Raw genomic sequence first — 25342 nt, 5'->3', positions numbered from 1 at the left:
AATGGTAATTAATGTGCATTTTGTATATAGATTGGTTTACACTGGAACCGGATGTGGGAGCTAACAAATCAATTCAATAGGACAGGAGGTTAAAACCTTTTTGGTTTGGCATATTAAGGGTATTATTTCTAAAGAGTTTGCTGAGACTCTTGTTATGAATTATCCATATTTCTGGGGTTTTTTTTATAATTATTTGGATGACATTTGCATTTGTATCGGACAACGCCTTTAGTATCTGCCAGTGGCAATCCATGAACCAGAACTTCAGAGATCTTGATGAGATTTTGGAGGATTTGGAGGAACTGTAAAGTTTGTGAGAGTGTCACTTGCCTCTGGCTGCAGAGAGAGAGAGAGAGAGAGAGAGAGAGACTGGACTATGGCACTATTCCAATATTAAAATACATTGCTGGTCAGCAATCCTCAGCTCATGTAAGTCAGAGAGACCCAGAGGGCATTGGATCTGAAGTTAAGACCATGTTGTAGGAGACATGGGGGTCAGAAGCAGTCTGGGCAGTACAGGGTGTCTGACATTCACATACTATTAAAGATTCCCATATTCAGAAGGAATGGTCAAAGGCAAACATTTCGGAAAATCTTTCAGGCTGGGATTCAGATGTTCTATCACGCATATAGCTAACTATTGTAATTATGATCTAAATTAAAAACTCACGGTAAGAAATTTGGGAAACTGATGTAAACTAACAAACAATCTCTTATTTCAGCCTATAAGGAAAAGATGAAGGAGCTGTCCATGCTGTCTCTGATCTGCTCTTGTTTTTATCCTGAACCTCGCAACATGAATATCTATACATATGATGGTGAGTAACCTTCACTGGAAATCATCCTGCTTGTTAAATAATTTGGCAGTGCTGGGATATGACTCATTTCACTTTCACAGTTTCTAATATTTAGTCAATGCTTTGCTGATTTAACAATTCACTTGCTATTTCTGGCTGTTAGTTCTTACCAATTGCCTATTGCTCATTGTGGTGATTGTTTGGCCCCAATAACAACATATTAAAATCTCATTTTAAAAAGCCCATGGCTGGCTATTTTATAATTAGCTGTACTGTACTTAATACCTCAAGAAATACTACCCATTCAGGAATTGCAGATATTCACAGCTGAGGTAATTCTCAGGAAAATCAAGAAAATATGCTTTCCCTAGCAGGCACCAATGAGGTAATTCTCAATTAGTAAACTTGGATTTTTCTCACCTAGGCTTGAGATACCATGTTTCTAAATTCATTACATCTGGGGACTTTTCCTTGTGAGCAAGTAGATGGGTGTTATGAATTGAACAAACTATTTGAGGAGTTGCATCTCTGGCCTGTGTAGGGGGCTAAGAGACAGCAGGGTCTCAGCAGCTGCTTCAGCAAACAAAAGCAGTACAGCATATCTGTAATTACCAAAGGGGTCAGGAGCTATTCCTGCCCTTCACCAGCATAAAAGGAGACAATTTTGGAGAAACATTTTAAAATCTAATTTAAGGACTGGTCAAGCTGCTGGATTGATAGCCTTGGAAACAGAAATTCTTTATTTATCCATAGGACAGGTACAGCAGGAATCAGTCTATGCAAGCTTCCCCAGGTGATCTGATAATGACATCTCAGCCTCAGATGCATGAAAAACTCTAGTTCAGTCTCCATTCCAATTCAATACTTGGCTTGGTTGCTGAGATGAGCAATATGGTGCCAAGTGATATCACGTGTGATGGTGAATAGTCTCAAGTACAGGGCCGGCTCTAGGCACCAGCAAAACAAGCTGGTGCTTGGGGCGGCATATTTGTAGGGGCGGCATGGCCGGCGCCAGAATGCAGCCCCTAAAAATGTGCCCCGGCCGCCCTAGCTCACCTCCGCTGCCGCTCGCGCGCCGCTACTCGCCCTCCCTCCCAGGCTTAAGAGCCTGGGAGGGAGGGGGAGAAGCAGCGCCCGCGCCGTGGCCACTCGGAGTCTCCCCCTCCCTCCCAGGCTCTCAAACCTGGGAGGGAGGGGGAGATTCCGAGCGGCCACGGCGCGCGAAATAGTTGTTTCGCGCGCCGCTGCTCCCCCCCCCCTCCCTCCCAGGCCTGAGAGCCTGGGGGGAGGAGGCAGGGCTGGGGATTTGGGGAAGGGGCGGAGTTGAGGCGGGGCCGGGGGTAGGGGTAATTAAAAAATGGGGGGGGGGGGCGGCCAAAATTGTTTTTGCTTTGGGCGGCAAAAATCCTAGAGCCGGCCCTGCTCAAGTATGGACACTTGTTCACCACTGGACTGCAATCACCAATTAATTTCACATGACCATCAATCACATACAGATTATTTTTGGTCAAACAACTGCTTTTTAATTTAACTTTGGAAAACCAGATTGGGTTTACAAAAGTAGGTTTGTTACTATTAAAAGTGTCAATAGTTTTGAACATTTTTACCATTACTCCTCCATGACTTCCTATATATGTATTTCCCTCTAAAGTCATTAATAAACTTCTTCTAACCCTGAGAATTACCAAAGAGTAAATTTACAGTAGTTCATTTTCATGAAGCAACTACCAAACATGGCAAGGGCTAGTGAAAGACAATTTTTCACACCAGCTTTACACATTTATTTGTCCATATTAAGCTTTCTTTACTACCATATAAATCCCCACATACACACATATACATATACACATGCTTTTATAGCCTTCCAAAATGACATACATATTTATCTTTATAGGATTAATTTATACTTACACTGTTACTAACAAATGGGAATGTACCTCTCACGAGACCTGTTTTCAACACATACTCGGCCGTTTCCCTTTCATTGCCAAAGTATGCTATTTCTCTCCTCCAATGTTGGGTTTAGCCTTTTTAATTTTATTTCCTAGATATGGAAGTGAAACAAATCAACAAACGTGCCTCTGGCCAGGCCTTTGAACTGATCTTAAAGCCACCATCTCCTGTCTCAGAAGCACCACGGACTTTAGCCTCTCCAAAGAAGAAAGAACTGTCCCGTGAGGAGATCCAGAAAAAGCTGGAAGCTGCTGAGGAAAGGAGAAAGGTAGCTTTGCTTTTTAGCTGTGCCTTGCCATATGCAATTGCGACAAAGTTTCCTATCATTTCTGATGAAAAATCATCTTGCAGTGAGGATACATCGTGAGCATTATAATAATAATACTGACATTATTTCCACTGACATTTATGGCTGATGGTGCACTCATTGCAAGATGATTTTTCATCAGAAATGTTAAAAAAATGAAAAATGTTGAATGAAACAAACTCTTTTATTCTCTCTACTTTTTAGCCAACCCCTCTTCCCCCCAAATTCAACCAGCTCTAATGGCCAGGAAGTATGGGTTATATAATGAAGGTATCTGTGGAGAGAAAGCCTTATGGAGCTTTAAATTCACAATCTTTGCTCCATGTATATAGTGCTAGAACTGTGTAGGCCCCTATATGAAATAAAGATGTTCCCCTTTATGACCTTAATCAGCATTTCAGACTTCCGTGTGTGTTCATCATGTACCTTCTACAAAGATGTCAGACCTTCTAGCAATAAAAAAAAAGAAAAATGCAGGGTACTTAGAGCAAGCAGACAGAACTATACCTCAGCTCTCTGGCTTCCACCCTGATTGATGGGCCAAAGAAGTCTTCCCTTGTCAAACATTTTCAGGGACAGATTTAGCTATTCTATAAATTTAAGCTTAGGTCAGACTATATTTGTTATGTATATTTTAGGCCATGTTAAAACAGGATCAACGGCCAGATTCTCAGCACTGGTCAATGTGCAGAAGTCAGGGGATGGGGTACAAAGTGATTTAAAGCTCGTCTTTGCAGGTCTGTGGCACTTAGGGCTGCTCTGTGGAGGACTAACAAGACTTCTACTATGTTAGAGCATTCTCAGGGCTGCTCTAAATTATGCCAAGCTGCAATCACCACAGGAGGCTGAAAATGCAGTGGAAGACTGGAGACAGTACTGGCCACTCCCCCTTTCCCCCTGCCAGGCTGTCTTTTCCCTGCCTCACAGAAGCAGAGTGCAGTAAGAGCTTCTAACCTCTTTGCCACCAAATGATCTATGTTATCTTGGTGTGATCTTGCTGGCATTAGACTCACATTTCACTGGTGAGTTGATGTAAAGTGGCTACACCTCATAGAGAATCTGACCTAAGGTGCCTGAAATTAAAACAAGTTCAGCTGTCTCTGAGCCTTTACTCTGTCTCTTGAATCTTATCATTTGTTATAAATTAAGAGCAGAGTTTGTAGAATTTTGTCAAAAGGTGGAAGAAAATAAGCAAAGAAATTAAGGGGCTCATGCTGCAACCTGGAACCACGTGCAGCAGCTTCTAGACTGTTTCCTTTCAGAAGAATGAAATAAAAGCCCCCATCCCCTCCCCTTCTCCACTCAGTTACTGACTAGTCTAAATCAGGAGCGACTCCCATCCAAGTCAATGGAGTGTGAGGAGAATCAGACCCATTAAACTCAATGGGACCAGGCTGATTTACACTAGCTGAGGATCTGACCGTTATTTCAATCCATTTAGAACACTGCTGACATAAAGAGACATAAATGGGAATGAAATGGCAGCAGTTAAGAAACTTGATAATTTGTGCATATTTTACTGTGAAATCTAAACCTTCGTGGCCAACTTATTTTACTGATCAGAGTGTGTATTTCTTCCAATATAAAACCTAATAATGTAATTAGACTGGAAATTGGCTTAAGAGTTGCCAGCACTGATGCCTTCTTTTCCCCTACCAATATGTTCATTTTGAATGATGATCTCCACATTTCCTTCTCTAGCTGGGTCATTGTAACCTACGAGATCCGCATCATCCTTTTCTACCCACGCGCTACAGTTGTCAGGCATAACCATTCTAGATCATGTCTTTTGGGCACAGTTTTAAATAAAATCAAGTACAACTAATTGATTGCCTTTAACAAAAGTTATTAATTGATTTCACACCATTTTGGAGTTAGAGTGGACTGTGTTAATTTGATTAGTGTTCATTAATAAATTGTCAAATTCATGTGAAAAAGCCTACAGCGATGCATATATTGAAATGACTCCTTATATGTGCTCTAGGTTCCCTAGCTTTTTGATTATCACTCTTTTTATCACTGTATACTCATCCCTTTATCATTTTCCTTCCTTTCTTCTCCCCCTTTTCCTCCTCTCCTGTGGACCCTGCCAGAATACAATTTATAATTAATGTGTATTGCTGTTTGAGGAATTTCTTAAAAATACTGCATCTCAAAGTGAGATGTACTTTGGATAGCAATAGAGTTCTCCATTCCACGTACAGGCTCCTCCTTACTGCATTCCATTATTATCCCATTATTTTAATGGGGGGGGGGTGCGCTGTGTTTTCCTCCCCAAGTAGGTAATCAGAAAGATCTCATCATCCTTTCCAATTAAGAAATGAGAGCTCATTATCATTGTAAGAAGCAGAAGTTTATTTCTTAACAGTACAGAAAACTCAACCAGATCTCTAACATGATGCAACAATTTATACCCATTGGCCTTGGAATATTTAGCTACCACACCAGATTTCTACGCTTGAAAAGCCCTAGGTTGAATTATACATTGTGATCACCATTAATCAGCATGAAAATTAGACTCTAAAGGGATTTCTAGTAGTTTTAGGATTAGAGTAGAGAACTCATATGTAATTACATCCTCTTAATGGCTTTGTATTTGGATGGAAATTAATTGCACTAGTCCCTAATGCAGAACACCAGAGTGGATGCAGAATAATGGCCATGTTTTCTAACATTCATGCTGTCAATTATACAGTAAAGCCAATGCGTCATTTTTAATACCATTATTATTAATGTTGAAGGATAAGCTCCCACCCAGGCATCACAGTATGGGCAGTGTCTATCCCTGTTGTGTGGAGTGGCCAGTTTTCCTAGATTTGCCTCTCTATCTGCTAACACCATTGCAGTACTCACCATCTGGCTGTGGGAGTGGAACACATTGCCTCCTTTGAGGCCATCTTTCATGCTGCTTCATTCATTGGCAAAAGGCATTTGATCCTCCTCTTCTCTGGCAGTATCACTAGAGACAAAGGCATCTGTTTTCCACTCCACTGTATGCCACAAAGACGAGACGAGCCTCACTAGACATGCTGCCAAGGACACAAACCTCAAGGGAGGAGGCAAATAGAACCTGGAGAATATTGCTCTCCTTCTGTGCTAGGCCAATGGAAGCCCCTCCACCTCTCACATGAGTAGTTTGGGGAATTCAGGGTGATTGGCCAGTTGAAGTAGGAAGTGAAGCCAGGTAGCAGCCCACTCTGTGCAACATGTTTCCTTGCCAAAGCCTGAGATTTTATTGTGAATTTCCCCTTGGGAATTATTTTGTTCTCCTTGTAGCAGCCTTAACTTTCAAACCATGGCTTTTACTGTCTTAGGAGGAGCTGCAGAGGTTAGTTTCACCCAACTGAGTAAGGCTTATTAGCACTAGGGCCACACAGTCAGCAACGCTGTCATGGGGGAATGAGACTGGGAAGCACTGTGGAGGAAACGCCAGAGGTGGGGAATATGACAGAAACCAGGATTCTGCATGGATTCTTGCATTATTCCTCGTGTCTAAGAGGTCATGCCCCTGCCCTTCCACACAGCTACTCACCCCACACCCTGAGGGGCTAATGAATCTCTTTAATTTTTTGCAGCTCTGAAGCTACATACATGTTGCATTGGTTTGGCCCCTTCCAAATGCTTTTGCATGCAATGGCATGGGAGATCAATGCCAGAAGCTACCTTTCACAAACAGTAACTCAAAGATAAACAGCGATACTAAACAAAATCCAATGGCTGGAAGCTGACTCTAGACAAACTGAGACTAGAAATAAAGGGCAATTTATTAACAATAAGGGTAATTAATAGTTGGAATAACTTACCTAGGGGGTTGGTAGATTCTCTGTTACTTCAAGTCTTCAAAGGTAGAATGTGGTTGGAATTATTAATTTATTAATACAGGATATTGCCAGACACTAATTCAACCACAAATTCCTTTATTCAATCCAAAGGCCAAATGATATTTATACAATTGCTTTAAACATGCCTAAAAAGTTTAAATAATAAGCACTTATTACACCCACGCAGTAACAAACATTCATAAGCATTTGATCAGAGTACTCACAAAAGGGCTAGACAGAGGGGTGCTTAAACTCATGTTGGCTGGCTTCAACTGGCCAGGCAGGTATTAGTGTTGAACCTTTAAAAGTTCATCTTGTTATATTCTAACAAACAAATGATGTCACTTCCAATCGCTAACTGTAGCTTAGAACCAGTTTTGGGCAGTGTGGGACTGGGCCCCTTTCTCCAGTATAAACATTGGTATGTCAGAGTTTACTACCAGTTCACCACAGAACTTTTAACCAAATTGTGATAATCTTCTATAATTTAGAGGCTTTTTTCAAGGACTTTTCCTCCTATCTTATCAGCATCCTTTTAGGTCCAGTTGTTCCAGTCAAGCCACATTCCAAGCTTTGCATTCTCCCCAAAACTTGTCTTGTTAGATGCCACATTCCTTCCAACTTTTGAAGCTTTTATTTTCAAGGCCATGTTACATATTTTTCCTATATTTTCAAAGCCTTTCCATGGTTGATAAACCCCCTTTATTTTACTTACACTACAAAACACATATTTTCCTTCACTCCAACAGATGTCTTTCTAAAATATATACTATAGAATCATAGAATATCAGGGTTGGAAGGGACCTCAGGAGGTCATCTAGTCCAACCCCCTGCTCAAAGCAGGACCAATTCCCAACTAAATCATCCCAGACAGGGCTTTGTCAAGCCTGACCTTAAAAACCTCTATGGAAGGAGATTCCACCACCTCCCTAGATAATTATCCATTCCAATGCTTCACCACCCTCCTAGAGAAAAAGTTTTTCCTAATATCCAACCTAAGCCTCTCCCACTGCAACTTGAGACCATTACTCCTTGTTCTGTCTGGTACCATCCTAGATGACAGTCTAGATCCATCCTCTTTGGAACCCCCTTTCAGGTAGTTGAAAGCAGCTATCAAATCCCCCCTCATTCTTCTCTTCTCCAGACTAAAGAATCCCAGTTCCCTCAGCCTCTCCTAATAAATCATGTGCTCCAGGCCTCTAATCATTTTTGTTGCCCTCCATTGGACTCTTTCCAATTTTTGCACATCCTTCTTGAAGTGTGGGGCCCAAAACTGGACATAGTACTCCAGATGAGGCCTCACGAATGCCGAAGAGAGGAGAATGATCATGTCCCTCGATCTGCTGGCAATGCTCCTACTTATACAGCCCAAAATGCCGTTAGCCTTCTTGGCAACAAGGGCACACTGTTGACTCATATCCAGCTTCTTGTCCACTGTAACCCCTAGGTCCTTTTTCTGCAGAACTGCTGCCTAGCCACTCGGTCCCTAGTTTGTAGCAGTGCATGGGATTCTTCCACCCTAAGTGCAGGACTCTGAACTTGTCCTTGTTGAACCTCATCAGATTTGTTTTGGCCCAATCCTCAAATTTGTCAGGTCCCTCTGTATCCTATCCCTACCCTCCAGCGTATCTACCACTCCTCCCAATTTAGTGTCATCTGCAAACTGGCTGAGGGTGCAATCCACACCATCCTCCAGATCATTAATGAAGATATTTAACAAAACTTGCCCTAGGACAGAACCTTGTGGCACTCCACTTCATACCGGCTGCCAGCTAGACATGGAACCATTGATCACTACCCGTTGAGCCCGAAGATCTAGCCAGCTTTCTATCCACCTTATAGTCCATTCATCCAGCCCATATTTCTTTAACTTGCTGGCAAGAATACTGTGGGAGACCATATCAAAAGCTTTGCTAAAGTCAAGGAATAATATGTCCACTGCTTTCCCCTCATCCACAGAGCCAGTTATCTCGTCATAGAAGGCAATTAGATTAGTAAGGCATAACTTGCCCTTGGTGAATCCATGCTGACTGTTCCTGATCACTTTCCTCTCCTCTAAATGCTTCAGAATTGATTCCTTGAGGACCTGCTCCATGATTTTTCCAGCTCAACCACAAGTTATAGCAGCAGCTCCCAAACTGTAGGTTGCGATCCCAAATGGGATTGCACCATCAGCAGATGGAGTTGCAGTGATCTCTACTATAGGAGGACTCCAGCTTGCTCCACACAGTGTTACCTCATATATACGATGTGTGCAAGGTCACAATGCATGGAGGATGTGATTTTGCTCTACAAAATGGCATCCTCTTCACAGCGTGACCTTGCACCCATCATACGTATGAGGTCACACTGTGTAAAGGATGCCATTTTGTAGAGCAAAATGGCGTCCTCCATGCGGCATGACCTTATGCGTACGGTGCGTGCGAGGTCACACTGTCATGGAGGATGCCATTTTGCTCTTCCAAATGGCACTTTCCATGCTGTTTGGGGCCCAGACAGGAAATACTTCATTAAAATGGGGTTGTGCCAGCAAAAAAGTTTGGGAACCCCTGAGTTATGGTCTTGACAAAGCAATCACTGGTGAAATTCAGTAGCCTGTGTTATATAGGAGGTCAAACTAGATGATCATAATGGTCCCTTTTGGCTTTAAAATCTAGGAATGTATGAATCAAGAAGCAGGAGTCCCAAGGTTATTCCTGAGCTCAGATCTCCAGCGATCAGTTTATTGTGACTGGCACAATATGAAGTCTGACAGCATGACTATTAATTATTAAAATTATTCCTATGGGGGGAAAATAATTTGTGAATAAACAAATGCAGAAGGTGGCCTCTCTATTGAATGTGTGTGAAATAGGGTTTTGCTTTTTTTCAGATAAACAATTCTGATGCCAAGAGCTTGGAAAATAATGAAAAATTAAAGATTTGCACTACATCCACAAAGAGAGAGAATGATAAAATACCAAGCCAGCTTAGCGAATTGATTGTGTGTGCAACATTGGGGCCTGAAAAACTCCCTTTCCCAGAGAACTCCAAGGAGTAAAAGGCTACATTTGTTTTCCACTTACAAATTTTTAGAAAGGTCAGTAGGGAGAGAAATGGGAAAGTGAACAGCGAGCACATAGATGATTTCAGCATTTGCCCCATTTAGCTAGTTTTCCTTTCTGTTTTGCTTTCTTTTGTTTAAAAATCTTTACTGTCCTTTGGCTGCTCTGCATGGCAGCTGTGTTTGTTTGGAGACAGAATACAAAATGAAGGGCAGTTCTTTTATAGAATGAGCCCTGCAGTGTATTGGAAGAGTAACATAGCTCCCACTTATGGTGCGTCTATGTAAGTTACAGCATATTCTGGTGTACTGTTGTCCCATCTGCTGTTAATAAAGTCCATTGACAATAATTCTGTGTGTGCCTCACACAGCAGTTTCTCCCCAAGAAAGCATTATTGGAAGAGGTATGTTATTTACAAGGTGGAGGTTGTGCACTAGATATCAAGTTCTGACTGACAGTCGGACCTCTGAGTTAGCTCTGGAAGAGAGGAGAGCTGGTTAAAGCCATTTTTCCTTTTTGTTATATTTCATGTATCATTATTTCATTGTATAGTCTTACTCGCACTCTGATCCCAAGCCCACTAGAAATATCAGGCCCTACAACCATATTTTGCATGAAAATTCTCCCAAACACAGTGTGGGATACTCAGAAATAGGATGTTGTTCTTTAGTACCCTCCCCATCACCACCAAACACTGACACCTTGGCTTGTAAAAGGAGTCGAACAACAAGAAGGAAAACAGGAGTCTTAAAATGGAACTTCTGTTGAAATAGTTGTGGAAAGGGGGTTTATTTTTTCAAAACAACAATACATTTAACGTGGGTCCTTTATTTGGAATAGGGCTACATGGCCACGTGAAATCAGAAGCAGCCTATAAGTCCATTGTATCTATGCTATTTTGATGACAATGCTGACAGTGCTGTCCTATATACACTCCTAAACATTGCGTGCCATGGGAAGACAAGCACATTGTTCTGCACACACATAAAAATCCAAACTGAGGAGAAGGAGGCCCTTAACTGAGAAATCCTGTCCTCACATCTCAAAGGGAAATCAGCTAATACAAAGCACAATTGTGTCTTATAGCATTGAATGTATCAAACTCCATGGCTCCTTATGACATTTCTTTTCATGTTATAATTGCCCCACCCAAAGGGCTTAGGCCAGGGGTCAGCAACCTTCGGCACATGGCCCATCAGGGTAATCCACTGGCGGGCCATGAGATATTTTGTTTACGTTGACCATCTGCAGGCATGGTCCCCCGCAGTTCCCAGTGGCCGCAGTTCACCATTCCCGGCCAATGAGAGCTGCGGGAAGCAGTGGCCAGCACGTCCCTGTGGCCCGCATTGCTTCCTGTAGCTCTCATTGGCCGGGAACGGCGAACCGCGGCCACTGGGAGCTGCGGGGGGGCCGTGCCTCTGGACAGTCAATGTCTCTCAGTCCGCCAGCGGATTACCCTGTTGGGCCGCGTGCCAAAGGTTGCCAACCCTTGCCTTAGGCAATGCCATTCTGCTAAGAAAAGAGTCGTCACTGACTGCAGTAACTATTCTAGGCCTTCACCCTGCAATGGGATGCATGTGGATGACCCCTTATGCACTACGAAGTCCCATTGACTGCTATAAAGGTTATATTGCTATTTAAGCTTTAAAAAATAACAAATATTTAATTACAGATGAAAATCTGTGTACAGTAAGGGTGGGAACTATACACCCAATTCCTATACATTTCTAGTGAAAACTGGACATCTAAATCCCTTAGCTTTGAAAATCTCAGCCTCAAAATATATTGAATTATCTTCTCCAAATGTGACATTTCTCTTTTCACTTAAAATTAATGCTAAGAACTATTTACCATTTACTTAGGTACCAGGGAATATCCTTAATTTTCTTCAGTAATGTGGTATTAGAGGAAGAAGTAAGTTAAATCAACATATCATGGCAAAATATTTTTCCCTTAAAGCATATTTAATAAAAAAGTAGATATCTGGAACCAGTTAAGTCCAAAATTATTCCCTACAGCATTCTAAAATAGGGGCAATCAAAAATGAAATGTAAGGGACTCAGATGTAGTAAAGCTCATGGTTACTTGTATATTATCTGTGCCAGTCTAGAAAACAATTAAATCAAATACCACATAGTCAAATAGTCAGTTACACAGAAGCCAGTAGAAAACTCACAAAAAATGTAATTGCACTTTCAAAACTCATGTATACTAGCAAGTCTATTCTCATCCCCATACAGGTACATTATACTCATTAATGTTAATGCAAGGTCTATGCATTTTGTCTTGTCCCTGAGATGCTTCATGGAAGGGACACAGTTGTCAAACTGCCAACCCACATTTTACATTAATATACCACTAACATCAAGTTTGCTTTAAAAAGAAACATTTCGGACCAGATTCAGACATTTTATTATACCAATTGTAATCGGAGCCAGCCAATCAGTGGGCTAGATGAATAGCATTTAATTATCAGTATAAATCAAAATTGGAGTAATTAGAAACAGACATTCAGAAAGATGCATTATATACTGAAAATAGAATACTATGGCTCAAGGACTTAGTAAATGAGCTTTGGAACTTTTGATATCTATGTGGTTGGTTCAATCAATGATTAAATGTTGTTAACATCAGACAACTGGTTCATGGCCTCCATGAAACGTGTTGGTGGCCTCAAAACAGTTCCCAAAAAACAGCTCTCTCCATTGTAAAAACAACCTGCTGTCAGCGCTAATTGTTCTGCCCCCACCACTGTCTTTTGCTAGAGAGGAAAGGATTGAATGGGTCTGGAGACTGACCCATGCTCTCAGCGCTAGAAATAATCACTCCAGGATTAGGATGAGGTGTGTTGGTGGGGTTGGAGAACTTTGCATTGCCATTACCAATGGTGTGTGACTGGTTTTGAACAGAGAACTCCTGGCTTCTGGGTGGTAAATCCAGCTCTTTTCACAAATACTCATTCACTAGTTCAAATCTAGAGGGAAAAATAGCAGGACTTTTATTATTATTGTTGTTGTTTAAAATAGCTAAAGAAGAAACAAGCCTTATTCGGAGTCTGTCAGATACAGATGTTCACAATTTACAGAGCCAGGTTTTCAACACATGGCCTCTCTTTGTGACTGTGCAGCCTTGCGCATGCACAAAGCCCAGGAGCATGCATAAGCTCCTTGCAAATGTCTTTCACACACAAATTTTATGCAAAAACTGTTCATAAAGCTGCATGAGAGCAAATGATAGTCTCAACAAGACACCTCTGAAAATTTCTCCACATTGCAAAACCAAGACACAGTTTAGCACTGCTGGCTCAACAGGGGATACAGACTGGAAAACAGAGATGCCAGAAAGGCGTGCACTAGTGAGATGGGCACTGGACAAGGCCTCAGGAAACCAAAGATAAAAAGTCATTGGGAATTTTGCCTTTGACTTCAACAGAGGAAGGATTTCATCCACGGATTCCACTCCTAGCTCTTCCACTGATCTCTTGTGTGACCAAGTCACTTCACTACACTGCATTTGTTTCCCCTCCCACTTTTTGTCCATTTTGTCTACATAGAATATAATTTCTTCAGGACAGGGGCTGTCTCTCACTGTGTGTTTGTACAGTGCCTAGCATAGTGGGGTGTCTATAGCAGCGGGGGCATCTAGACACTATTGCAATACACATAATAATTCATACTGTATCCCATGTGAGGAATGAGATGTAATGGCAACGATCTATGAAGAAGCCAGTGCTGTGCAAGCCAGCATGGTGTTTAGTTCTACCCCATTCCCTTGCTTTGATGCGCAACAGCAAGAAAACAACTAAATTCATTTCCCCTGAAAATGTCATTCCTTGATCTCAATGTTGTTTTTCTATAAATGCTTGGTCTTTACTTTGGCATTTACACTGCAGGAGGAGACCTTTATCCTGTCTTAACATTCTATTCCATTAACATTAGCTCTTCAATATACAATACTCGGAGATACACCAAAGTTAATGCAATTCCCCCTGAATGTGTTAATTAAAAAAATCCAGCAACTGGATTAATTTTGCAGCATCAAAGTGAACCTTTCATAATTGGAACTTGCCCCCTATATATCCTTAAAACTAATACAGTCAGGGTATGCATTCAAGTGCAAATTTCAACTTTAAAAGGAATTGTTCTGCTAGTTCACTTCCTGCTATTTGAGTAATCCTTTTTTTTCTCTCTCTCTCTCTCTCTACAGAACTGATTTAATATATTTTTGGATATACTTGTCACCGGAAAGTAGATAAATCTGGGAAAATAGAAAATCCTTGTATATATATACAGCTGAACCCAATTTTCAACTTGAATGTCTTAAAAAAAAAAAAAAAACACCTCCATAGTCTGCATTTGCAAGCTCTACAGGCACTTTGACATTTAAAATGGAGATCTAGTTGACTATATGTCTATGTAAGCATCCAAATGTGGGATTTGGAGCTCCTATAAAAGCACCCCTTAAAAACTGGGATCGCAGTTGCTTTTTAAAGCATCCACTAAAAAAAAAAAAAAGAAGAAGAAGAAGGTCATAAACAACTTTGCTGCATTGGCCTCTTTTTCAGCATACTTGAATATCAGCTTGAGTTGAAGGATTTGTATCTAGAGTGCTTTACAACATTTGTAAGCAGATGTTGTAAGGCAAAATAATGTTGTAAGTCAAAAAAGCTAACAATGTTAGCAACCATTAGGAAAGGGATAGATAATAAAACAGAAAATATCATAATGCCACTATATAATCTATGGTATGCCCACACCTTGAATACTGTGTGCAGTTCTGGTCACCCCATCTCAAAAAAGATATGTCAGGACTGGAAAAAGAACAGAGAAGGGCAACACAAATGATGAGAGGCTTGGAACAGCTTCCAGATCGAGGTCTATAAAATCAGGAATGGTGTGGAGACAATAAATAAGGATGTGTTATTTATCCCTTCACATAGCGCAAGAATTAGGGGTCACCCAATGAAATGAATAGGCACCAGAGATTAAACACATTGCCTGGGGACATTGCGAAGGCCAAAAGTATAACTGGATTCAGAAGAGAATTACACAAATTCATGGATGATAAGTCCATTAATGGCTAGTAGCCAAGATGATCAGGGATGCATCCCCGTGCTCTGGGTGTTTCTAAACCTCTGACTGCCAGAAACTGGGACTGGATGACCGGAGGGCTAACTTGATTATTGCCCTGTTCACTCTCTCTGAAACATCTGGCACCAGGCACTGTCGGAAGACAGGATACTGGGCTAGATGGACCATTAGTCTGACCCAGCATGGTCATCTTATGACATTTATAAGTGTGCAAGAAACTTGTTTGTGCTCTAGTGTGGAATGTTATGTCTGGGAATTAATAATAATCCCAGGCATAAATTAATAAATAATAATAATAATAGCCAAAAATGTGTACAGTAATATACATAGGAAGAGACAAATTATGTAAACTATAGACTTTCTGTTGGAATTATGTGTATGTTACTTTTGGAACCCCAGCACAGCATCTGAATTCCAAGAGAAGTAACTAAGGAACTAGTTTGCTAATCACAGTCATGTTAGTAATCATTCTTTAGCTCAGTGGTGGGCAACCTGTGGCACGCAGCCCATCAGGGTAATCCGCTGGCGGGCCATGAGACAGTTTGTTTACATTGACCGTCCACTGGCATGGCTGCCCGCAGCTCTCAGTGGCTGCGGTTCACTGTTCCAGCCAATGAGAGCTGTGGGAAGTGGCGGCCAGCACGTCCCTGCCCACCACTGCCTTAGTGCCTTCAACATGTGCAGCAGACTTTGTTCCGACATGGAGGAAATGTTCTTTTGCCAAATGTTTTTGAGGCAGATACCATTCCACCATTACAGTGCGAAAAACAATTTGGCTTCACTCCAAGTCTTGCTTTATTAGGCTGTGACAGTGATCGGACCATTGAAGGCCAGATTCACAGCTGCTGTAAAACAGAAGTCAATGGAAAAATTTACATTAGCTGAGGCTCTACCCCTGTTCTTTTCCATTTATTTAGCACCAGCCACTTCTTGTAGCTAGACTAGTGTTCATCTCACAATGGAAATCGTCCATTCAAATTCCTGTCCCACTCCAGGTTGCTAAATCCTGGGGTATTTATGGAAGAGTTTATAAACATACCCAGGCCATTTATATTGAGAGATCAGAACTCTTTATAATGTACAATATATGGCAAATACCCAGACTAACAAGGCCCTGTTCAATTGTAACAATACAAGGCCCTGTTCAATTTTTAATCAGGTAAACTCCTATTGGTGCCAATGTGGTATCTCACCTCCTAGAACTCTGTATACTTTACTATGGAATTCAAAATCTTTACTATAAAATTCAACCTATGCCAATAAAAATTATGTTTTTAAGCTGTAAGGGATTTGAATGCATGACAACACAGCTTGAGAAATGGGCAACATTTTCAAAAGTAACTAAAGTGGCTAAGATGCCTAAATACCATTGAAAGCCAATGGGATTTATTTTGAAAACTTTACCCAGAACCACAGTGCAAACGCTGATTTTCAAATATATCTTCTAAATAGCCCTGGATATCTCAGAATATCTGCTGTTTTATTTCAGGGGAATTGTTTGATTGAATTAATAGATAATGGGGTACATTTGGTTATGAGCACTTGCATGTTTTTAATCCTCATGAAACTTTTCTCTCTCAAATTATTAAATCTTCAACTACACCACCATCCGTAGTGTTAGGGGAAATTATTGTTTAATACTATAGTATTTTTTCTACGGGAATAGTCATCAGAAATCACTTCTTATACAAAAAGGAGGTACTGGTCCTTTAAGGTAAGGGGTGCTCAAAATTCTTCAGAGAGTGGGCCACATTTTAAGGGAGACACGGTCACACAAATTACCTTTACTCCTGGTCATGGCCATGTGGATCACTTCCCCTTCTGTTTGTGATTGCCCACACCACTTTGTTTCATCTGAAATTCTGGCCTCTACAATGGTTTCTTACATGGAAGTTAATATTTGGAAAAGATTTAATACGATGTTAGCTCTCAGCACCTGATTTAGCAGGGGGAAAACAAGGAGGAGTATTAGCTATGTACCCAGCGAACTCACCATGCACCACCAGTGAGTGCTCTGAGGACCATGGTTTGAGCACCTCTGCTTTAGGCACGTCCATGAAACCATGCCAGAGATGAAAGCATCCAGACCACACATGGCAGAAGTTCATCAGTGTAGGTTTCCTCTTTAATCTGAAAGAGGCCATTTGTTCCTTCCCAAAGCTGAACATTTCTTACCTCAGTGCCTTGCTGCAGTTTGTGAAGAGCCACCAGTATGAGTTCTGCTGCATTTTTTGGAATCTGCTCTATTTCTCTGGTCAGCAATCTTTGTTTTGTGTGTAGCTCATCGCTGTTATCAGAATTTTCTTTTTAATCTTATTACAGCACCCTTTATCTTGTGTGAGAGAATTTCAGTGCTTTCACTTCACTTCAGTGACTACAAGGAGGTTTACAGGAAATAGCATTTATTACTGCAATTTGTAATTATTGGTGAAAACTCTCAATTTAGTCCCTAAAATGTGGGCTATCTATGTTGGTCTAATTTTATTGTTGGGTTTAGTGTGCAGGTGCTGGGTGGTGTTTGTGGCCTGTGATATACTGGAGGCCAGTCTAGATGATCTGGTGGTCTCTTCTGGCCTTAAATTTTATGATTCTAATGTGTTTACACACAAAATGGTGGTAACCTTCACTGAAATCTGCACATATCAGGCTGCTACCGCATTTCATTCCTTTCCTCCATTCTTCCATCTTCCTCCCTCTGGTTCATTTTATAGAACAGTCCACAGTGTCGCTCATCATTTCCAAATATTCCCCTTAAATATATTTTCTTTGGACTTGAGTTGATCCTGAAACGGTCTTAACATTGCAACCTCGTTGGCTTGCATCAGAAGATCAATGGTTTCATTTTGTTTTAAGTGAACTTCAGTGTCCTAAACGTAATTCTAAACTAACAGAAAAGCTCATGTTTCTGGCAATTGTGCTCATAAATAAGGGTACTAGGATACAGGGTGCAGATTGCATGCATTTAAGATCCTCTGTAGATTTCATGGTCTTTGCATAATTTAAGCTTTCAATTTAAAAAAAAAATTTTTTTTAGGCCTTTTGTTTGGAAAAATAAAAATAAACAAAGTGGAGCCAGATCAGATCTGAACTTCCTACATTCATCTCAAGGGAATGTTAACTTGAAAGCCTATCTGTGACCATTTCAACAAAGATAGCTTGAGGAAAACAAAATATTCATAGCTCTTGTTTCTGAAGCCCAATTATAAAAGAGTACATATTTTTAGACTGAAATCCCATATAATTTTGAAATAAAATGTTCAAGCATAAATGACTGCATCTCTTACCACTGAAATATTTAAGGCAGGTACAGACAGTGTCACATGGTAGCCTTACTAATCCAGAATTCATACTCTCTTTCAGATGTTTCCTTATTTGAATTCCTCACATATGTTCAGTGTCTTCATATCTCAGTTATTGAAATGGGCCTTGCTTATAACAGATGTGGGGGAAAACAGAGTTTTTCCAGAATGTCCCTCAGATCTATTGCCACTATAAATAAATGTATTTATTTCTTACTCTACTATATATTTTATTAACTTAGTTTTACCAAGCATTGCAAGAAAAAACAAAACAGCAGATCTCACAAAAATCCAGACTCAGTGCACTTGGGCCTTTCTAATCAAAGACTTGCTTAGTAGTGTTTTTTATTTACTCAGACTGCCTTATGCATTGTCTTCTGACATTCTCTAGACTATTGCCTCAGCAGGATGTGTCTTTTTTCCCCAGTCCCAGGAGGCCCAGGTGCTGAAACATCTGGCAGAAAAGAGAGAGCATGAGCGAGAAGTCCTTCAGAAGGCTTTGGAGGAGAACAATAACTTCAGCAAAATGGCAGAGGAAAAGCTGATACTGAAAATGGAACAGATCAAAGAAAACCGTGAAGCTAATTTAGCTGCTCTTATTGAACGTCTTCAAGAAAAGGTAATCAGGTCATGACTCCACACCACAGCCTGCAGCAAAAATTTTGGTCAAAATTTTCAAAAGTAACTGGTGATTTTGGGTGACTCCATTTTTAGATCCCTTAACTTGAGGCACCTTCAGAGGATGATTGCTCAGGGCTTTCTGAAAACCATGTCTCATTAAGGTGACAAGCTGAGAACTCAAAATCACTAATATTTTGAAAAATCTTGGCCTCCTTCTCAGACTGTACCAGCTAGTTCTCTGCTATATCCAATTCTGATATGCTCTCAGGCCTGTTTATCTGTTCCCTTTTCTGGCTGAAAACTTCACCTTTACCCTTATGGGCAAAGAGTCAGTGTTTTTTAAATCAAAGGCCCCAAGTTCAAAGACAGAAAAAATGCCAAAGAAAGGTTGCTTAGGTTTAATTTCTGGCTTCTAAGCGGGATTTATGAACAATGTGGAATAAATCATTTGTCTCATATTTAACCACATACATCCATAACGGACTGTGTTGCAATCACTCTCCTAATTGAGGGAGATTAGATCTATCTTTTGGACCCCTTCAATATACATCCCCAGGGGCTGAGTGTACCTACCATTCCTAATGCAACCCTTCCAGCCTGGAGAGCAAAAGCGCAGGAAAAGGAACCAGATGTGATAAAGTCCTTTTAACTTATTCTGCAGAGAATGATAACTTTTCTCTGTTGGGATGCAATACAAGCTGCTATTTTGAAGCATCTAATATGTCAGCAGACAAGTGTATATACCTCTCAGTTGTCCCTGAGGCGGAGGGATGTCCATTTTAGATCTACGTTTTTCTCCATCTTACACTCATCTTACACCATCTCACCTTGTTAACAGTAGATAATTGCCATCAGAGATGTCAAATGAGGAAGCAGAGCTGGACAAGAAAGAGAGGGCAGCATTCTGTGTTATACCCTAAAGAAGGATGTAACAGGCTGTTTCAACCTAGTCTCTGGGAGCCCCAGGATTGTGCCTAACCTCCTTGACAGTGTTTTAAATAAGCTTGCATGCACATATCCCAAAGTCCAGCAACTCAAAGGAAAAAGACTGTTAGTTGTCCTTGCGGTAATGAAAGGAAATAGGGAGGGCAAAAGGAGCAGTTGCATGCTCTAGACTGATGTCAGAAGGAAGTCCCTTTATGTCACAGTCCATCCAGATGAGCAAGTAGATGACATATACATGAAGTCAAGGCAATGCTTCTGAGAAGAGGCTGCCTTCTCCCCACTGGAGGTGAAGTCCAGGCAGGAAATGTGGATAGACCAAAAATTAAGAACTTTGGGATTTAAAAATCAAACCCACAAGCACCCAAAATGCCAACCATGACTATGTAAGAGGGAAAAAAAATAAAACAGTGAGGCCAAAATCTTCAAAACTGGCCTCTAATTGTAAGTGCCCTGATTTTTGGGTGCTCAAAGGCTCCCGCAATCAGATGCCACTTGTGGATGCCGAAGTCAGTGGAAGCGGCAAGAGATCAGCCTCTGGAAATCAGCCCTGCCCTAGCCATCTAACATTTGCCACACAAAATTAGAAGCCACATATGTAAATTTGACCTTCAAATTTCAAATGAGATCAACACAACAAGTTTGCCATGGGCCTGTTCCAAAGCCTAGTGAAGCCAATGGACACACTCACATTGACTGCAGTGGGCTTTGGATCAGTCCCCATAAAGGAACATGACGACGTATAAATCTCACATAGGACACTCACTGGAGGCACCCTCACTTGCAGTCAGTTGGCCATGGGTCTTTGTTGCTGTTGTCATTTTGTGTTTGTCATTGAGTTTTCAGATTATATTCTCAGAGCTAAATACATGAATGAGATCAAAATCTGATCATTAGTTTATATGAAAGGACAGCAAGAAAAAAAAATCCCCAGATACGTGCCGAACAGCCAGAAAAAATACAGCTTTGTAAACACTCTGGATGGAAGCTTCCCAAATTCATTCCAGAGCTGTTGTTTCTGAGTACAGGCCCATGGTAACATGAGTATCCAAATTTACAGTGGCGCCAATGAATCTAAAATTAACTAGGACAGAGCTTTGTATTACAGCCATTAATGGTTATTATTCTAATCAGAAATGACCAAGAGAAGACAAATTGGCCAGTGATGAACAGAAAGGCCTAAAGGTGAACCTTGAAGACAGCTGCCATTTTACCTAGAAGTTCTAGGAGAATCTGCAGGGCTGGCCATCCGCTCAACCCAGAGGCAGATTTACAGTGAAACACAGGGTGCCCTGGCACTGGGCTCCCCCAACAACAGGGGGCCCCAGGGCTGGGCAGCTGCGGGGGCAGAAGCTTGGTCCTGCTGGCTCCTGGGGTTCCTGCTGCAGGCTCCGCCCCCACCAGCAGCCAAGCTCCCCCCTCCCCTGCCTCTTCCCCGAGGCGTGCCGCGTTCCCACCCCTCCGCCTCCCTCTCCCTCCCAGTGCTTCCACTACCACCAAACAGCTGTTTGCCGGTGCTCCGGGTGCTCCGGGAGGGAGGGGGAGAAGCAGGGCCACAGCGTGCTCAGGGGAGGAGGCAGAGAAGAGACGGGGGCGGGGCCTTGGGGAAGGGGGTGGAATCGGGGCAGGGCGGAGCAAAGGCGGGGCCCTCGCACTCCCCCTACACATGCCCCCTGCCGTGAGCTGCTCAGGCAGGGGGCTGAGAGCACCCCCACGACCCCAGCCCACACCCCCTCACACATATCCAGCCCTGACTCCTGCACCCCCTCACACACCCCTAGCCACCTGCCCTCCCTAACTCCTGCACCCCCCTCACACACCTCCAACCCTGACTTCTTCACCTCTCTCACACACACCCAGCCCCCTGTCCTCCCTGACTCCTGCACCCCCCCACATCCCCACCTGCACCCCTCGCACCAGACAGGAGCACCAAACCCCAATCCCCTGCCCCAGCCCTGAGCCCCCTCCCACACTAAGTCCTGGCCAGATCCCGCACCCCAATGTTTTTTTACATTTTTTTTTATAAAGCTCTCTTATCCAAAGCACTTTACAATAGTTAGCTAACGGTACAAACAATATTTGGAAAGATCATTAAGTGGTCCGCCGAGATCCTCAGTGATTTTCAAGTGGTCTGTGGAAAAATAAGTTTGACTACAAAAACAATCAAGGTACCTCAGTTTATTTTCATTGACTTCCTATTACTTAGAGGAGGAGGAGGAGGGGGAAAAAAGAATGAAAAACGGGGGCGGGGAGGAGATAAGAGAGAATGGTCTTTTTCTTGGCTGGGTCCCAAGGAGGGGCCCCAAAAATGAAGCTGAGCACAGGGCCCCACTAACTCTAAATCTGCCACTGGCTGAACCTCATCTTTGGAATACTCAGATTGCCCCTTCTGGGTGATCTCACTGATTTCAATATAAGAGCTATCCCATGCCTATGTCAGCTGTAAAGCCTCTTGTCCTTGAGATCGTGTTCTTTGTGGTCTCCTTCACAGTGATGAGGAATATCTGAATCCCCAGCTCTTCCAAACAGGGTGGACATTAACTCACTAACGGTTAGTATCAGTTGTGAGTGGGGGCTCTCAACTCCCATGTCCCTGCTGAACCCTGAGGAGTTTCATACCTGGATATTGCCCAGGCATAATGGTGGTCTCTGAAAGTTATAGAAACAAACACAGGCTGCAGAGGAAGTGGCTGGGTGTCTGTCCCCTGCAGCAGCATCTAGATTGGCACAAAGACTTATTCTAGGCGTATAGAAGGTATGTTATTGTCCCCAGCCATAGGACAGAGAACCATTCTCTGCCGGAAACTCTCCTGTTGAAACATTTTGGCTAATGTGCAGTCTGATTCATCCAGATGACTGCTTCAGTCTGTCAGCAGCTCCTTCGGATGAGACCGCAATGAGCTGTGACCTTTGAGAATATAGTTAGGTCTCTCCTTGCCTTTTTACTGTGAAAGTTGCAAGCTAGCCATGGAGTGCATTTATGACTGGTGTCTTGTTTCTGACAAAGATGTCCAGGGTTCTCAGAAGCTCACTACTGCGGGTCTGATTCATGTCCATTTAGGGTTGTTCTGATTCTTTTCCAGTGTGGCTGTGCTACCCTTACTGACCGGCATTGTCACCATGCGACATTCTGCCTGCATCCTGCCTAGATGCCTTAGTGGAGGAATTCTTGAGTCCTTTTCCTCAGACTGCATCTGCATAGAATTTAGCCCTAAATTAGAATTGTTCCCTTTTTATTACAAGTCTTCCACAAGTTCAGTGTCTGGATGGTACCTTGTCAGGCTGTTGATCCTGGCATTTACTTTGCCAGTGATGGCAACCTCAATTGCTTGCCTGACCACTTCTCCCTCAATCACCTCCGTGCTTCCTCACATGCCATCCCCGTGCATTGGAACATCTCCACATAAGTATAAATAAAACTGTCAACTTATCCTTAAAAGCTACCTCTGAAATGATGCCTATAAATTTCTCCTGCTGGCACTGGTTAGGGTAAATGATGATCTGCAATTTCTGCTTTTCTGCTCAACTCTGCTCATTTTGTTACTCATTCCCGCACCCTTCCCCATCATAGATGTCTAGTTTTCCTCCTGTTGTGTCCTGTCATCTAGATTGTGAGCTCTCCGGCTACCTTGATGGAGCCATGATCCTTAACTGCAGCTCCTACATACTACTGTAATATGAACAGTAATAATAGCCACCTCTCACACACGAAGATATGGTAACCTGCTAGCAAGAAGGTAATTACCTAGAGCCAGTTCACCACGGCTGAGATTAAATTTTTCAGCGACATTTTGGAAAGCAATGGGAGTTGTGCGCATTCAGCACCTAGAAGAATTGGACCCTTAGGGTGAAATTCCCTCCTGAGCAGAGGGCATGCCACAGGGGCTACGTCACTCTTAAATCCTACTTAAGACCTCAAAACAGGACTTAAGTCAAATTTAAGTAGTGAATAGGCCTTGTGCTGGACTAGTGAATTTCATCCTTCATGAGCAGCACCCCCAAAAGATTGTTGTTCTACTTATTCTATCTATGCACAGGGGAACTGTACACAGAGAGCAAAGGGTTTCCATTAAGAATCTTCCTGGGCAGGTGCAGCAAAGACGAGGTTTGACCTTTCCCTTCTTGATGTTTTCCAGGAGAGGCATGCTGCAGAGGTCCGTAGAAACAAGGAGCTCCAGGTTGAACTGTCTGGCTGAAAAAAGCAACGGTGGATGAGACACCTCCCCACCATTAGTAAACTCCCCTGCCTATATTATTACGGATCATGCGATATCAGTATGGGAAACGTATGACATGGTTTAAAAAAAAAAAAAAAAAAAATCAAGAACTCAATAAAAAACAAAACAAAAACAAAAATAAAAACAATATGGTCTCTCTGCAGAGTGATTTGCTTGATGTTTAAAAAAAACTTGGATCTTATTTTGTAAATACTTACATTTTTGTTAAAAAATACAAGTATTGCATTATGCAAGTTATTTCATAATCTTACATGTCCTGTAACAGGCTTTTGATGTTGTCTATTTCCACTCAGTTGAATTTGCTAGGTCTGTTCATTTGAAGCAGCCCATGTCTAATTCCATTCCCTGCCATTTTAATTCTAACCATGCAATGAGGTTAATAGTAGGTCTATGGTGCTAGAGACCAGTCATCGCCTAATAACCCAGAAGGCTTTGTAATCAATAAGCTCTGTTAAAACAATAACTAGATCACAGGTATTGTGACGACACATGAAGCTGTCCAGATAAAAAGCTCTGGAAACATTGTGTGTTCATAATTTATTTACATCTACCCTTTGTAGCATTAAAATGAACTGGAGATTAAACTGTTATTTGCAATGTTTATTTTGTCTGCCTTCATCAGATCAGAGGCAACAAATATGGCTTTTTTAATAAGAGCTACTGATAAGAAGGCAAGGGACATCAATCTGAGCCAAAGTTAAGAAGCTGAGTATTATAAACAGCTAGCTATGAAAAATCCTAAATGGTACACAACAGCCATAAAAATTCTAATTGTCTCACAAGCTTAATTCACAAGTTGAAGATTTATTGATGGCGCAATTAATCAACATCAAGTGGCTTTGTCTGTAGATGCCATGATCTATGATATTCATTTGAAGCTACTGTGTTACACGTGTAAAAGTACAAAGGCTACTGAGTATTTCCACCTGGAACCCGTGAGCTGGTTGTTGCATTTTTTTTTTTTTAAACACTGCTGATTTCCACTCAACATGATCTGTCCTCTTCAGTGTTAGTCAACCTGACCTACTTTAAAGACATCTAGAAAAAAAGAGGGCTGATGCAGCAGGAATAATTAGACAGGGTGCTTGTGCCAAGTACGGTATCACCAAACCTAACATAACCCCTAAAATAGCTGCCGTTTTGAAGTTGTCCCTACCCCCTGGAGGTTGCTGCCTGCATATTCTACTCTTCATTAGTGCTATTTTCCTGTATGTCATTGTGAGCAAGCTG

General features: G+C 41.9%; 1 protein-coding gene across 1 annotated transcript; it reads left to right on the top strand.

The window, feature by feature from the left end:
• Positions 1–721: 721 nt before the first annotated feature.
• On the top strand, positions 722–24120 carry STMN2 (stathmin 2). The gene is made up of 4 exons (XM_065399004.1): positions 722–818; positions 2846–3018; positions 18739–18930; positions 24011–24120. The coding sequence occupies exons 1-4, from the start codon at positions 737–739 to the stop codon at positions 24068–24070; spliced, it is 507 nt and encodes a 168-aa protein (XP_065255076.1). The 5' UTR covers positions 722–736; the 3' UTR covers positions 24071–24120.
• The last annotated feature ends 1222 nt before the right edge of the window (positions 24121–25342 follow it).

The sequence above is a fragment of the Emys orbicularis genome, chromosome 2 (assembly GCF_028017835.1).
Source record: "Emys orbicularis isolate rEmyOrb1 chromosome 2, rEmyOrb1.hap1, whole genome shotgun sequence".
Taxonomy (NCBI): Eukaryota; Metazoa; Chordata; order Testudines; family Emydidae; genus Emys; species Emys orbicularis.
The sequence above is the reverse complement of the archived record's forward strand: the minus strand, read 5'-3'. Positions and strand labels throughout refer to the sequence as shown.

Coding starts and splice junctions, on each gene's coding strand:
- STMN2 (XM_065399004.1), top strand. CDS start 737: ATGAAGGAGCTGTCCATGCTGTCTCTGATCTGCTCTTGTTTTTATCCT. Junction 3,019..18,738: donor CTGCTGAGGAAAGGAGAAAG/GTAGCTTTGCTT, acceptor TTTTTTCCCCAG/TCCCAGGAGGCCCAGGTGCT. Junction 18,931..24,010: donor TTGAACGTCTTCAAGAAAAG/GTAATCAGGTCA, acceptor GATGTTTTCCAG/GAGAGGCATGCTGCAGAGGT.